We start from the raw sequence: 13,906 nt of genomic DNA, 5'->3' as shown, positions 1-13,906 counted from the left end.
TCAAGCCCATTATCAGCCCATCTGGCGGAAAAACCCTAGTATGCCACTATATATTTCAACTTCGCCGATTCTTTGCGTTGTTTGCAGCTCATCAGAAATGTCGAAGCGAGGTTAGCTTAACTCATCTTCTTCTTTGCCGATTTCGTTTACATTTTATTAGTTGCACACAATTTCCAGTTAGGTTTCTTTGTTTCGTTTTCTTTTCTGATTTTGTTTTGATTGAAGGTCGCGGAGGATCGGCGGGGAACAAGTTTCGTATGTCCCTTGGTCTGCCTGTGGCGGCCACGGTGAACTGCGCCGACAACACAGGAGCAAAGAACCTGTACATCATCTCCGTGAAAGGGATCAAGGGTAGACTTAACCGTCTTCCATCGGCATGTGTCGGTGATATGGTAATGGCTACAGTAAAGAAGGGAAAGCCCGATCTGAGAAAGAAAGTGATGCCCGCTGTCATAGTTAGGCAGCGCAAGCCATGGCGCCGAAAGGACGGAGTCTTCATGTATTTTGAAGGTCTGTATATATAACCTAAAATCTTTAACTGTTATTTATAGTCAAATCTCTATTCATTATATGGATTTAAAAGATCTACAGGTTACTTTCCCCATTTTAGGTTCAGATTTTAGTTTTGTTTCAGATTAATCAAAGAAATTAGGTTTTGATCAATGTAACCATACTTAGTCATGTATCCTCCTAAATTTATAATGGTTGATACAGTTACAAGTCTGGGAAATCAAAAGGGCTCATCGTTACAGATCTTTTGAAACATTTAACATTATATCTGCTCCATATTGGCCCAACAGTTTGTGTTCAATCTATATTAAAAGAAACATGCAATTCTGTCAAATTATGTTTTAGAAGTACACCAATGCAGGAAGTTTTCTTAGTTTATAACATCCATTGCATGTTTAAATGTATCTATCATTCTTTGTTGATTCATAGCTGAAGTGGGTTTATGTTAAATGTTTTGTTTTTTGAACTTTCAGATAATGCTGGAGTTATTGTTAATCCCAAGGGAGAAATGAAAGGTAAGCTACTTACATAACTTCATGATTGTAAAATGGGTCATAGATTTTGAATACTTATAATAGTGCTTCATAAATTTGATAACAGGTTCTGCTATTACTGGTCCAATTGGAAAAGAATGTGCTGATCTTTGGCCAAGAATTGCAAGTGCAGCTAATGCTATTGTCTGAGAACTTCATGGATTGTTTTAATTTTGTTATGGTTTAAGTAATGTTTCATCTTTGATGGATTGTAGAATCATTTCACTTTGGGTTTTGTTGAATGGTTTTCTGGAAGACTTCAATTTTCCTCCAATTTTAAATCTATTTCTATGTTATATTTTATTTTTGCAGTGTTTAAGATTGTTTTTATCAATCCATTAAGGTAATTGAGAAAGAAATATGATTTATGGAACATAACATGATTTGAAATATAAATAATGTCTTTACTGCATTCTCATATTTCAATCAAAATATGATTAGAAGTACATCTAAAACCTTAAATGAAATTGTTATTGCTTTGTTCTTTGTTGTATTATATCTATCATATACATTGCAAAATTGCCTCAAACTATTATTTATTACACTTAAATATATTTTTTTTCTTTTATTAATAATCCAAATTTAAAAGTTTCTGTAAACTATAATTCTTATTCCTAATGGTGCCTACTTTTATTGGGGAAATTTGATGAAATAACCCTGGGTTATTATCATTTGGGAAATTTGATGAAATAACCCTAGGGTTATTATCATATATAACATAGCCTTACTAATTTTTTCATATATAACCTTTTGTCAGGGCAAAATGTCTCTTTTACCCTTTAATTTTAAAAAAAAATTTCATTTTCTTTTCCTTCTTTTCCCTTCTCCCCCGTTTTCCCTCCCTCTCCCTCTCCCTCTGTTCAACTCTCCCTACACCGAAGATGACCGATCAGCCATCCTCTCCCCCGAACCCCGAAACATCGACGCCGATTCAAACCCTTCCTCTCCCCCGAACCCCGACGATCCCTCGACGACAAATAAGAGTCCCCGACGAGAAGCAGAACTCCAGAACGACGAATGTGAGTTTATCTTCCATGTTTTTCCCGTTTTCTATCTGAGTTTTCCCTTTTTGTATCGTTTATATTCTATGCATGCTGAAATGGAAGAATGATTAGTGTTTATTGTTTAGGTTTAGGTTTAGGTTTAGATTTATTAGCTGACTGAATCGTTTTGGGTTTAAAATGCATCTGTCGAAGGCTGTTGCAGGTTGTCGCAGACAAATGCGCATCTGTCGCAGACGAATGCGCATCTGTCGCAGACGAATGCGCATCTGTCGCAGACGAATGCGCATCTCTCAATCTCTCAATATGCGCATTCGTCTGCGACGTTTGCAATATGTATCTCTCAATCTCCATTTTATGTTTTGCTTACTAGTCTATGCATGTGTTATTTTGATGTCTATAATCAATGAATGAGCATAACTTCACTAGCCTGTACGTTTGAATGCTTTTGAGGCACACAGAATGGGCGTTGAGGATGAAGTCCGAATGAAATGGGTAATAATAACAATGGGTGGGCACACAGAATGGGCGTTGAGGATGGAGGGAGCCCGAATGAAATGGGTAATAATAACAATGGGTGTGGAGAGGTGAATGCACAAATGGATGATCAGAGAGAACCTTCAGAGTATTTTCTGAACGACGAGGAGACTTATAATGGGCAAAACGATTGGCGTGATGGAAGGGTTGAGTTTGATTTAAATGCTAAGTAAAAGAGGAACAATTCTAAATTTGAATACAAAGAATGATATTTTGATTGATTGATATGTTTGTGAATTAGAAGAGTTTTATTTTCATCACTGAGTGGTGGTGTTTGTTGTTGCAGTTTTTTTTTTGAATAAATGAGTGTTATTTTCAAATAAATGAGTGTTATTTGAAAACAATCAATTGAAGCTAGGCACTAAGATTTAATCATTCTCATCATTATTTAAATTATCACCATGTATCATTTATTGTAAGACACTTAATTTGAATGTTCTAAACAATTGTAAAAATATCTTTGTTTTTCTGACAAAGTCTTCGCCATCAAATGAACATCGCTCTTTTAATCGTTATACTGTATTGCATTGTCGAACACTAGCCTCATATCAGCAAAAATGTCACGGACATTCTTATAACCAGTTCCATCTTTACCTCCATTTGATTCTTTATAGTACTGAAGTACATAGGTCTGTCCATAACCTATACACACTTTCCAATATTAAAATCAATAGAAATGTAAACAAGAAAAGAAAAAAGTACCTTAACGCATAGTAGTCATCCAACCCAAGACCTTCAATATCAACATACTGCATAAAGGGTCATTCACACTTGTGCTGAGATATTTGATAAGTAAATCACAATGTCAGAAAGCAAACTAACATTGTTTGTACAAACAATCAAGTAACCAAAAGGTCGCAGGTGAAAAATGCATTGGCGAAAAATCCATCTGTCGCAGGCGAATGCGCATCTGTCGTCTGCGACAGATGCGCATTCGTCTGCGACAACCTGCAACAGCCTTCGACAAATGCATTTTAAACCCAAAACGATTCAGTCAGCCAATAAACCTAAACCTAAACAATAAACACTAATCATTCTTCCATTTCAGCATTCATGGAATATAAACGATACAAAAAGGGAAAACTCAGATAGAAAACGGGAAAAACATGGAAGATAAACTCACATTCGTCGTTCTGGAGTTCTGCTTCTCGTCGGGGACTCTTATTTGTCGTCGGGGGATCGTCGGGGTTCGGGGGAGAGGAAGGGTTTGAATCGTCATCGATGTTTCGGGGTTCAGGGGAGAGGATGGCTGATCGGTCATCTTCGGTGTAGGGAGAGTTGAACAGAGGGAGAGGGAGAGGGAGAGGGAGAGGGAGGGAAAACGGGGGAGAAGGGAAAAGAAGGAAAAGAAAATGATTTTTTTTTTTTAAATTAAAGGGTAAAAGAGACATTTTGTCCTGACAAAAGGTTATATATGAAAAAATTAATAAGGCTATGTTAAATATGGTAATAACCATATCTTATGAGGGTTATTTCATCAAATTTCCCCTTTTATTGAAGACCATTATATAGAAATTAATGGGTATGCTTTGAAAATATTTTAAATTATGATAACCTCTTTAAATAATTTATATACATTTTCTATTGGATAAAAGAGATCAAATTAATTAATTAATTAAATGTTTCAACATTTATTGGACCTTAATATATAATTATGAAAAATGACTTAAAAATATTAAATAATCAAATGGGTTATTAAGTAATTTGCTTTAGGTAAATAAAAACATTTACTTCAGAAGGTCCTACAAATACCGAATGAAAGTTTCTTAGCTCCTTTTTACATAGTTCACAGTTTTTGAAGGAAGGAAGGTGGTAAGCCGAACGAAGTTCTTTTGGATGGCCGATATAGCGGTGGAATCTAGCGGAGGAGACGTGGTGGTGGCCGAGCAGGTGGATTCAACGCCGGCCACTAAGCAGACGCACCATCTAGAGAGGAAGTGGGCCTTCTGGTTGGACAACCAATCCAAACCCAAACAAGGCGCCGCCTGGGGCACCTCTCTACGCAAGGTCTACACCTTTGACACTGTCGAAGAATTCTGGAGGTACCTAGCTTGCTTTATCTTTTTACTTTCTGTATTTATTATTTATTCTTACTTTTTAGGTTTGATATATATGTATTTGTTTCATGGGTTCCAGCCATGTAGTTGATCATACAAGCTTCTGATTGATTGTTTTACTCCTGTTTATTGATAGTTACGGTTCTTCCATTCTCGCTTTATATAATATAGAGTTGTAGGTTTCTACAAGTTGTATCATAAAATCTTTAATCCGGTGAACATGGATTGATTCTTCATGCCAAATGCTATGTGAAATCACAATGTGCTGTGTATGTAGTGATCTCTCAACATATATTGCAGTTAATTAGAGTTTCCTGTCTTTATATTAATAGATTATTTAAATTCTAATTGGTATTTTACATAATAATATTCATGCTCTCTATCAACTATTATGGTTTGAATTGTCTTGCAGTTTGTATGATCAGATCTTCAAACCCAGTAAGTTGGTAGGCAATGCTGACTTCCACTTGTTTAAATCTGGGATTGAACCCAAATGGGAAGACCCCGAGTGTGCTTATGGAGGAAAATGGACTATTACCAGCAGCAGTAAGGATTACCTTGAGAATGCGTGGCTTGAAACTGTAAGATTCATCTGTCGTTTCCTTGAGAATGCATATGGATTCCCCGCTAATCTTTCTACATAATTTTTTGTTTTTGTTTTGGTAATCTTGTTGTATTAAGCAGATGATGGCTTTGATCGGAGAGCAATTTTATGAAGCTGACGAGATATGTGGGGTGGTTGCAAGTGTACGCCAACAGAGGCAGGATAAACTTGCACTATGGACCAAGACAGCGTCCAATGAGGCTGTGCAGGTAAAGTGACTGACTGGTGGACTCTTATTTTCTCACTTCTTTGTATTGAAGAATATAAATGCTTTTTGGCTTGTTTACTTTCACAGATGAGCATTGGGAAGAAGTGGAAAGAAATTATTGATGTAACTGATAAGATTACTTACAGTTTTCACGTAAGTGTCAGAAGAAGAGTATTTTCTTTGTATCTTTTAGATCTTCCCCCGCTGCTTACAGTTTGTGTTCCGTTTGCTGCAGGACGATTCTAGAAGGGAGAGGTCTGTGAAAAGCCGGTATAATGCCTAACTGCGGCCTTTTATACCCTATCTACTCAGTTGCTTTGTTAGCTGTTTCATAAATTTTGGAAATAGTGCACCTTAACAGTTGCTCATGATTTGGTCTGTCTCTGTTTTGAGTTTATTTATAAACAAAAACTAGTAGAGACTAGTTTGAATACTGATGGAGTAATTTTGTTTTTTATAATATCCAATCTATTTTGTTTTCTCCAATACAGTCATTGACACCATTCAAAATCAACATCAAAAGGAATTATAATCTAAGTAAGTAAAGCATGTTCTTGTTTTGCAGAAAACAAGCTAGTATAATATTTTCAAGCTAGGAAACCCAATTTCTCTCCGTTTTTCTTGGCTAAACGGATTAGGCCTTGTCTCTGCTTTGAATCTGCTCCAATTGACTTGCAGAACTCATTTATTACCTGAGCATGCATGTATGTATATTAAGTTTGAAGACAGATTCTAACGAGGTTTTTAAGATAAATATTTCAGACATACCTGAGAGTGCAAAGCGATAGCTTTTCCTCTGAGCTGATTGAACTGTTTCTTGCCAATTATGTTTCGAGCCACCACAACAGCCGGAGCGAATATGCCTTTACCTTCGTTGACATTTTTCATTAGGGGCTGACACCTAGTTGGCTTGCTGACTCCAACCGGAGTTGGGATCCATGTTGCAAGGGGGATGCAGGAGTCTGAAGACTTCCCCCAGCTTCCATTGAAAGAGGAACTTGGTAGACCTCCTTTTGTCAAACCAGTTGTTGCAGAAATAGAGGTAGTAGCCATTAATGATAAGAAATGTTCTCCTTCTTCTGTGATAATGAATTCAGCTGCTGCTGCTGCTGCTTAGTGATTAGGGATTGGTCTTGGTGGTTGGTATTGGTTGATTCAGTGATTGCTGCAAATAGCCACAGAATTTTTGGTGGCTTAGGCTTGTCCTGCCCTTCCTTTTGCTTTGGATGGATTATCACTGATAATACTTGGGCCACACAATTTGATTCTACATTTTTTTTTTCTTTCTTTCATGAACATTACTTTTAATTATTTATATTTTTTTTTTATATTTTAAATGTTATTAATTTCACAATAAAACCATGAAACTATCAAAATTATTTATCACATCTTTTTTTCTATTAAAACACTCTGCTGTTAGCCATATATTCCTGATCTTAAGGGAAAAAATAAATTAAAAAAACAAAACCGGCTTCTTCTATCGGGTTGAGTATGGATGATGATGGCCCCCACTTTTGCTCTGTCTGAAGCTAAGTTTCCATTGGTTACCCATCTTGAGGAGTAATAAGTTACAAGTGGATTCAGTTTTTGCTGCAGTAATCTTTTTGTTTTTGTTTTTTTAGGAGTCTTTAGTGATATATAAATTAGATTTTCTGAATGTTTCATAGAAAAACCAAATTATGTTTGGAAACAATCAAAATTTTAGTGAATATATAAGATGAAATAAATAATACTAGATTCTAAATAAGCCTTTGAAGCCTGTTCTACAAAGTCAAACCCTTTGTAAAGTTCACCTTCTTTAGAAAATGGCCGACATTTCATGTTAGTATTTATCTATTCAAGCAATTTCCCACCCAGGGAACGCTACTTCGTCTACTATCCCTCTCTAGATCTCCTTCTCCAAATCTTTGAAATCTTCGATCTCTGAAGTTCCTGCAACAACCATCTTATCTCTTTTTAGGGAGAGAAAAGGTGCTAGCTTTCAAACGCTTCTTATTTGTTTGTACATATTTCTTACTATTTTCTCATTTCGGGATTATTGCTCTCTGTTTCTGTTCTATTACAAGAGGCTGCTATACTTGACTTTGAAAAACTTGTGAAATTCTTCGTGGATTGCGTTGACTTTTTGTTTTTTACTCCGACGTTTCAATTCTTGAGAGGTTTCAGAGATATACCCAGTTAGGGTTTTTTATATATGCTGTTGATTGATTGATTGCCTTGTCCAAGCTTGACCCTTTTTCCTTATCTGGGATTTTAGTCTTCATACTGTTATTACTATATAGTCTATGGGTGAAAGTGATAAGCTCCAAGGTAGTATTGTCGTATCAGAAACTAACGTGGAGAGAGATGAGGACAATATGACAGCAGCTCTTTTGCCTGCCAGAAAGGGTGGATTGTCGTCTTCATCCTCCAAGAAATCAGTGAAGCCAAAGAGGAAAGTTCAGTGGAATGATACCAATGGGAATAAGCTGGCAGAGGTGAAGGTATTCCAACCTAGGTATAATCACCATTCTGTTCCTTCTTTGATTTTGTTTTAGCCTCTTTTTTCCCCTTCTTTTATTTTACCAATTGAATCTATGCATTGCATAGAAGCCAAATCTTATACCTAAAATGCCTGCAGTGATGACAGTGACTCCGAGGAAGAGGATTCTGATAACTGCATGTGCACCATAATGTAGTAGAGCTCCTTCAGTATGGTGATTTGGATAACATACCCTCGACGACAATATAATTTGTACAGGTTTCGCCTTTTTCTATGAGTAATACTACTGATTCTGAGGGTGGATTGAACAAAAACGAACTGATTAGTTTCAGTTATAAATGCCTAATTCTTCTCTTAAGGAGATTATATATATATAAAGCAGAACAAGTGTAACATTCCTCAATCTTCACTTGTAAATTATAGGATTTCGTAATCTTTTTTCCCAATCTTGTTCTTATGTAATTCCAGTTATGCCCGCTGGCCTTGTATCTCTTGTTGATCAATTGTTGCAGTTTTGAGAACATGTCCCAAATTTGAAATTAGTAAAGAGAGACAAGCTTGCAGCTGAATGAAACAACAATCGACATTCATATGAGATGTGGTGGGAAGGGAAAGGGAAAGAAAAAAAATAATCAATAACATCATTCAACAAAACCAAATCATTGCGCAATCTATACACACTCTGATATACTTCTTCAAATTGTTCATGAATATCTTCTCCAAGAGAACCCATGAATTTGAAGTTGGACCCAACTTTTGTTTTGCTTATGCTGCAGGTTCTAGCAAAGGGTAGTTGAGAGGCTGTCATCAACTTCCATGTTCAGCATCTGAGCATTCCAATTCGATTCTGGTTCGTGACCAAACCTTGGCTTCCCAGTTTCATCATGCCTAGTGCATACAAGAAAGAATATGCCGAATTTAGTTACAACTCTATGTGATATAATCACATGAATGAGAGAGAGAGATAGATGATGTTACCCATTTTGGTCAATAATTTCCAATTGAAGGTTTTCCTTGCTCTCAGTCGTTACTTTGGCTGATCTTTTATGTTTTGCCTTAAGTGCTCTCCACTGGGTGATGTTTTCAACTGGGAGTAGAACAGGGCAATTATATCTACTATTCCTATCATTAGTTTCAACTTTCTCCTCCTCTTCTTCTTCATCTTCTGATTCCACATGAGAAGGGTAGAGTTCATTATCACTATCTTCTTCATTAATCTCTTTTATGCCATCTTCATCATCATCATCCCACATTTCATCAGTTTCTTCATCTATCATGTCTTCTTCATCTTCTTCATTCCAGTTGTCTCTCAGATTTTGGTAGCGGTAGTTTGATGGGTAAGTGTTTATTTTAGAGATAAACGAATCCATTCCACTTGGTCCCTTCTCCTCCCCATTGTCAGTTTCCTTCTCTCCAATCTCAGAAACTGGACTGGTACAATCTTCATTTTGTATTGTCTCGTAAGTTCTTACATTCGAACAGAAGGTTACTCTCTTCTTCAATGCCGCATCACATCTATTCATGTCTTCATTACTGTAAAAAAAAAGGAGGCATGCTGATAAATTGAACTTTTTAATAGAAATTTAACTTAATTATGTTCAAATAATTTAGAGATTTAACCTAATTATGGAATCAGGAATAGAGGGATTTGACTGATCATGAATATCTTTGTCGCTATCATATTCCAAAAGCTTGTAAGAACCATGACTCTGGAACAAATTATAGTCGTTATTGAATCTTAAAATGAAAAAGCTATGAGGAAATTGAAAATTGAGCTCACATGATCTGGCGAGATGAGTTTATAGTGGTCAGATCTTTGATGTTTTCTTCTGCTGGAGAAGCCGAAACAAGCAAGGAAGCAGCCCATGCCCTCTCTTCACAGCGGACCTTGTTGGTTCTCTTTGTCAAATTGTGATGACAATTTATATTGATCAGAGAAATGAGAAGAGAGAGACTGATTATTTGAATCTCGGTTGGCTCCAAGAAGAGTTCAAATATGAGAACGTTGGAGAAGCTGTAGTCATATGAATATGAATAAGAGAAATATTTGTCCCCTAATTATTTTCTGTTATAAAGAAAATGTCAAAAAAATTCTATTTTTATATATTTTTTACATCAAAATTTTCATTTAAGCAAATAAAAATTAAATTAATTTCATATTTTAACTAAGAATATTAAATATTTATTAATAGAAAATACTAATTCTTTTTTAAAAAAAAGGGGTATTATTTTTGTGGATTGTTTTAGTCAAATCATAAATTTAGAATATTTTTAAATTTATTTGAATTTATTTGAAGCTATTTAAGAATTAGTATTTTATTCCTATTATAATCAATTTTAAAAAATGATCACTTGTTGAGTTCAGTAAGAAAGATGAGATTAAATTAAAAAAAAAAATAAGGTAAAAAGTGAATTAAAAAAATAATAATAAATTTTTAAACAAACTAAAAAAAATCAAAAATATTTTTATAAACTTTTTCTAACAAATATAATTAATTTTGATTTAAAATAATATATATATTTTTAGTCAAATAAGGACATTGGAACAGATGAGAATATATGAATGAAAAAATAAAAAATAAAACTAAATACCTGAATATAAATTGACCGATGTGGTTAAGAATAATTTTAGGTGGATTTCATGTTTTATAAAATCGGTAGATTTTGTTAAAGACCAAAAAAAAAATTATATTTTATTTTAGCAGTAAGTTTCCACTTAAGGCTGGACAACAAGGAGTGTGCTGGTGGTGCACATCGGCCATCGCCCATCTGGGCCAGCACCTGACCTTGAGAGGTTTCTTAATGATTTGTTTTCCTATGCCTAAATAATAAAAAAAATACTCTTTTTCATGTCATTAAAAATTCTAAAAAATGAGAAAAAAATGTAGAGTTGTAAGAAATAGAGCAAAACAAATCTTTACTCTATTTTTTTTTTAAACAGAAAATAACAACCAAATCAATAACTACAAACATACCAACTTCAATTTATGAATAATTACAAACCAACACGATTTAAAGTTTGAAATAAACTCTTATTTTAAACTAACTCTAAACGACAAAATTCATACTAGCCTAGCTAGATTGCTAGATTGTAGCCGAACTAGATTATAAGAGCTCTCAAGCTTGAGCTTTCGACTGGGCTGGGCTCAAGTATTTATTTGAACCTCAGTTTGCTCCAAGAAGCAAGCAGTCAGTTAGAGCTCGAATTATGAGAAAGTTTGGAGGAACTTTAGCATTAATTAATGAAATAAATATTTGTCCCATAAAAAAAAGGCAAAATTTATTATTTTTATATATTTTACATAAAAAATTTCATTTAAGCAAATAAAAAAAATAATTTCCTTTTTTTAATTAGAGAATATCAAATAATTTATGAACAGAAAATACTAATTCTTTCAAAAAAGAAAAAATGTTATTCTTTTTTGTGGATTGTTTTGGTCAAATCAGACAGATAGAAAGGAAGAAAAAAAGGGCGTAGGCTGGCTGGACCGCTTACCGATTACGAAATGGAATGCTTCTCCACCAGGAAAGGAACGAAGGGTCGATGTAATTGAGTCGACCAGAGGGTTCAGAACTCCGTAGCTCGACCAACGGGAGAGGAAAGCAAGGCTCTCGACCAACGGGATAGGCAATACGGCAAGCAGTAAGTACTGTTTTCTAATTATTGGACAGAAGGGTCCTTGGAAGGAAGGCGAGCAAGCCCCGGAATGGTCAATGGGTTCCCCACTGCCCCCCGGCAAAATGCAAAATTAGCAATCCAGGGAAAGAAATAAATGGAGTCTTAGACAATAAACAAACAAATAGATGAGAAATAAAGATTAAAACTAATTTGAGGTTATTTAGAAATTGATATTTTATTCCTATCATAATTATAATCACTCCTCCAAAATGATTGACCGCTATAATTTTTTTAAAAAATTTGATAAGAAATTTGCAAATTAATTAAAACCTGTTAGGTGAGAAATGAATAAAAAAATGTAAATTTATAAATAAACTAAAAAATATTGTTTTTATAAATTTTTTCTAAAAATATAATTAATTTTAATTTAAAATAATAATATTTTTTAGTCAAATAAACACGTTATTTTATTTATTAATTTATAAAATAGAGGAATCAACAAGACAAAAATATCTTCTCTGAGACAGTACACAGTACCGGAATAGAAGTTGACAGCTGTGAAAAAGGCAGGAGACCTAAAGGAAGGAATCAATCAAATGGGAAGCCTAAATCCAATCCCATCCGTCCATTTCTCAAACTGTGACCACTCTGCTCTCTCCCCTGCTTCTTGGCGACAAACCCTCACTCTGTCCGTCTGTCTGTCTGCAGTTACATCCTGTCCATTTCTCAATTCTTGTGTTATAGGTAGAGAAAGTGAAGACATTTTTAAAGAGGAGGAGGAGGAGGAAGAGATCTATCTAGTTAGTAATAATGGATTCGGATCAGGGGAAGCTTTTTATCGGGGGTATTTCTTGGGGGACGACTGAGGAGAAGCTAAAGGATCATTTCGAGGCCTATGGCCACGTCCTCCAGACAGTCGTCATGAGGGACAAGACAAATGGAAGGCCTAGAGGGTTTGGATTCGTCGTCTTCGCTGATCCCGCTATTCTTCTTAGAGTCCTTCAGGATACACACACCATAGAGGGTAGAACGGTTAGACATTTTATCTACAATAACATTCATCAGTACTGATATTTGGATTACCTGATCTTGAAATCTATATATATTGGACGTCAATTCACGATTCAGGTAGAAGCGAAGAGGGCTCTACCTAGAGAGGAACAACAACAACAAAAAACACCTTTCAGGACAGGAAACAACAACATTAGTAGTAGTGGTAGTAGTGGTAGGTATAGGACGAAGAAAATATTTGTTGGAGGGTTGCTTCCTACTCTTACAGAGGAGGGATTTCGTGATTACTTTGAAGGTTATGGCAGTGTGAGTGATGTGGTAATTATGTATGACCAGCAAACTCAAAGGCCTCGTGGTTTTGGATTTATTTCATTTGAAAAGGAGGATGCTGTTGATAAGGTTTTGCAGAAGAATTTCCATGACTTAAATGGTAAGATGGTAGAGGTGAAACGCGCACTTCCTAAAGATGCCAACCCTGGCGTTGGACGTCCTGGTATGGCTGGTGGTGGTAATTTAGGTTTGGCTTACGATGGGAGAATTATAAGTTTAAACAGATACATGCAGTCTCAAAATCCAGGAGGAAGAGGAAGCGCATTTCTTCCTAATTATGGTTCTTCTTCTGGATCATACGGTGGCAGCAATAATAACTTGTATAGTGGTTACGGAATTAGTTATGGTGGTAGCCCTGCTGGTGGGCCAAGAGCGTCGACATGGAACAGTCAGGGTCCAGGACCCTCAGGAGGATATGGTCATGTTGGCTACGGAGTTAATGGTGGTGGTGGTGTTCACGTTTCAGCAAATATGGGTCAAAGTTATTATGGTATTGGTGGTGGGTATGGAGGAAATAATCATAATAATAGTAATAATAATAATGGGTCTTATGGGATTAATCAAGCTGCTGCATTTGGTGGTGGCAATAATTCTTCAGGTGTAGTAGAAATGCATGGGAATTACTTTGGTGGTAGCTATGGGGCTCAGTCTGCAAATGGGCTAGTTCCTAGTGGATATTATTACCCCAGGTGGGCAGGTTCAACAACAGTAATGAACTTGATGGAGGGATCCTGAGAAACAAATCTCAACGACACTCGCCTCTTGGAAGTCATTGCAGTGGAGATGGGATTGGTTCGATTGCTTTACTCTAGTAGTTTGATTTTTTTTTTTTTTAACTTTATTATTGCTTATCTGAGTGTTGTCTAATTAAGTTGTGCATTTTTATTGTTGTCATAGTGCCTAATATAAGCTGCAGTTGTTACTTATGTACAACTTATTTGGTTTTAAGTAATTTTGCTTATTAGTCATTGTATATGGCTCTTCTATTTCTTGATCAATTTTGCAGGCTACTAC

The 13,906-nt window shown here is 35.5% G+C and overlaps 6 protein-coding genes across 8 annotated transcripts; 4 read left to right on the top strand and 2 right to left on the bottom strand.

The window, feature by feature from the left end:
* LOC124914659 (60S ribosomal protein L23-like) lies at window positions 1-1,341 on the top strand. Its single transcript, XM_047455246.1, has 4 exons — window positions 1-110; window positions 226-510; window positions 984-1,025; window positions 1,111-1,341. The coding sequence occupies exons 1-4, from the start codon at window positions 41-43 to the stop codon at window positions 1,191-1,193; spliced, it is 480 nt and encodes a 159-aa protein (XP_047311202.1). The 5' UTR covers window positions 1-40; the 3' UTR covers window positions 1,194-1,341.
* A 3,035-nt stretch (window positions 1,342-4,376) lies between these two features.
* LOC124916766 (eukaryotic translation initiation factor-like) lies at window positions 4,377-5,936 on the top strand. The gene is made up of 5 exons (XM_047457530.1): window positions 4,377-4,623; window positions 5,051-5,219; window positions 5,323-5,451; window positions 5,538-5,603; window positions 5,686-5,936. The coding sequence occupies exons 1-5, from the start codon at window positions 4,418-4,420 to the stop codon at window positions 5,731-5,733; spliced, it is 618 nt and encodes a 205-aa protein (XP_047313486.1). The 5' UTR covers window positions 4,377-4,417; the 3' UTR covers window positions 5,734-5,936.
* A 24-nt stretch (window positions 5,937-5,960) lies between these two features.
* On the bottom strand, window positions 5,961-6,607 carry LOC124916768 (protein PROTON GRADIENT REGULATION 5, chloroplastic). Its single transcript, XM_047457531.1, has 2 exons — window positions 6,219-6,607; window positions 5,961-6,142 (listed from the first exon to the last, which is right to left on the bottom strand). Exons 1-2 carry the CDS (start codon window positions 6,501-6,503, stop codon window positions 6,038-6,040), a joined length of 390 nt encoding a protein of 129 aa, XP_047313487.1. The 5' UTR covers window positions 6,504-6,607; the 3' UTR covers window positions 5,961-6,037.
* Window positions 6,608-7,161: 554 nt separating this feature from the next.
* On the top strand, window positions 7,162-8,417 carry LOC124914900. Of its 2 annotated transcripts, XM_047455526.1 has the most exons (3): window positions 7,162-7,421; window positions 7,733-7,947; window positions 8,071-8,417. In XM_047455526.1, exons 2-3 carry the CDS (start codon window positions 7,736-7,738, stop codon window positions 8,126-8,128), a joined length of 270 nt encoding a protein of 89 aa, XP_047311482.1. In that variant the 5' UTR covers window positions 7,162-7,421; window positions 7,733-7,735; the 3' UTR covers window positions 8,129-8,417. The 2 variants fall into 2 exon arrangements, with proteins under 2 accessions (XP_047311482.1, XP_047311481.1); XM_047455525.1 differs by having other exon boundaries at window positions 7,164-7,947.
* Window positions 8,418-8,497: 80 nt separating this feature from the next.
* On the bottom strand, window positions 8,498-9,840 carry LOC124916442 (nuclear polyadenylated RNA-binding protein 3-like). The gene is made up of 3 exons (XM_047457156.1): window positions 9,713-9,840; window positions 9,553-9,641; window positions 8,498-9,465 (listed from the first exon to the last, which is right to left on the bottom strand). Exons 1-3 carry the CDS (start codon window positions 9,797-9,799, stop codon window positions 8,907-8,909), a joined length of 735 nt encoding a protein of 244 aa, XP_047313112.1. The 5' UTR covers window positions 9,800-9,840; the 3' UTR covers window positions 8,498-8,906.
* Window positions 9,841-12,173: 2,333 nt separating this feature from the next.
* On the top strand, window positions 12,174-13,858 carry LOC124913741 (heterogeneous nuclear ribonucleoprotein 1-like). Of its 2 annotated transcripts, XM_047454156.1 has the most exons (4): window positions 12,174-12,583; window positions 12,680-13,391; window positions 13,491-13,699; window positions 13,735-13,858. In XM_047454156.1, exons 1-3 carry the CDS (start codon window positions 12,362-12,364, stop codon window positions 13,625-13,627), a joined length of 1,071 nt encoding a protein of 356 aa, XP_047310112.1. In that variant the 5' UTR covers window positions 12,174-12,361; the 3' UTR covers window positions 13,628-13,699; window positions 13,735-13,858. The 2 variants fall into 2 exon arrangements, with proteins under 2 accessions (XP_047310112.1, XP_047310111.1); XM_047454155.1 differs by having other exon boundaries at window positions 12,175-12,583; window positions 12,680-13,699.
* Window positions 13,859-13,906: the final 48 nt, after the last annotated feature.

This window comes from Impatiens glandulifera, chromosome 9 (assembly GCF_907164915.1).
Source record: "Impatiens glandulifera chromosome 9, dImpGla2.1, whole genome shotgun sequence".
Lineage (NCBI taxonomy): Eukaryota > Viridiplantae > Streptophyta > Magnoliopsida > Ericales > Balsaminaceae > Impatiens > Impatiens glandulifera.
The sequence above is the reverse complement of the archived record's forward strand: the minus strand, read 5'-3'. Positions and strand labels throughout refer to the sequence as shown.

Bases quoted from the DNA above. Each gene is read 5' to 3' on its own strand.
- LOC124916768 (XM_047457531.1), bottom strand. From the start codon at position 6,503: ATGGCTACTACCTCTATTTCTGCAACAACTGGTTTGACAAAAGGAGGT. The intron at 6,143-6,218 runs GTATGTCTGAAA...ATGCATGCTCAG, and splicing joins CTATCGCTTTGCACTCTCAG to GTAATAAATGAGTTCTGCAA.
- LOC124914659 (XM_047455246.1), top strand. From the start codon at position 41: ATGCCACTATATATTTCAACTTCGCCGATTCTTTGCGTTGTTTGCAGC. The intron at 111-225 runs GTTAGCTTAACT...TTTTGATTGAAG, and splicing joins ATCAGAAATGTCGAAGCGAG to GTCGCGGAGGATCGGCGGGG. The intron at 1,026-1,110 runs GTAAGCTACTTA...ATTTGATAACAG, and splicing joins TCCCAAGGGAGAAATGAAAG to GTTCTGCTATTACTGGTCCA.
- LOC124914900 (XM_047455526.1), top strand. From the start codon at position 7,736: ATGGGTGAAAGTGATAAGCTCCAAGGTAGTATTGTCGTATCAGAAACT. The intron at 7,948-8,070 runs GTATAATCACCA...AAATGCCTGCAG, and splicing joins GTGAAGGTATTCCAACCTAG to TGATGACAGTGACTCCGAGG.
- LOC124916766 (XM_047457530.1), top strand. From the start codon at position 4,418: ATGGCCGATATAGCGGTGGAATCTAGCGGAGGAGACGTGGTGGTGGCC. The intron at 4,624-5,050 runs GTACCTAGCTTG...ATTGTCTTGCAG, and splicing joins ACTGTCGAAGAATTCTGGAG to TTTGTATGATCAGATCTTCA. The intron at 5,452-5,537 runs GTAAAGTGACTG...TTACTTTCACAG, and splicing joins CGTCCAATGAGGCTGTGCAG to ATGAGCATTGGGAAGAAGTG.
- LOC124916442 (XM_047457156.1), bottom strand. From the start codon at position 9,799: ATGGGCTGCTTCCTTGCTTGTTTCGGCTTCTCCAGCAGAAGAAAACAT. The intron at 9,642-9,712 runs GTGAGCTCAATT...AATTTGTTCCAG, and splicing joins AACTCATCTCGCCAGATCAT to AGTCATGGTTCTTACAAGCT. The intron at 9,466-9,552 runs GTTAAATCTCTA...TTTTTTTTACAG, and splicing joins ATTCCTGATTCCATAATTAG to TAATGAAGACATGAATAGAT.
- LOC124913741 (XM_047454155.1), top strand. From the start codon at position 12,362: ATGGATTCGGATCAGGGGAAGCTTTTTATCGGGGGTATTTCTTGGGGG. The intron at 12,584-12,679 runs GTTAGACATTTT...TTCACGATTCAG, and splicing joins ACACCATAGAGGGTAGAACG to GTAGAAGCGAAGAGGGCTCT.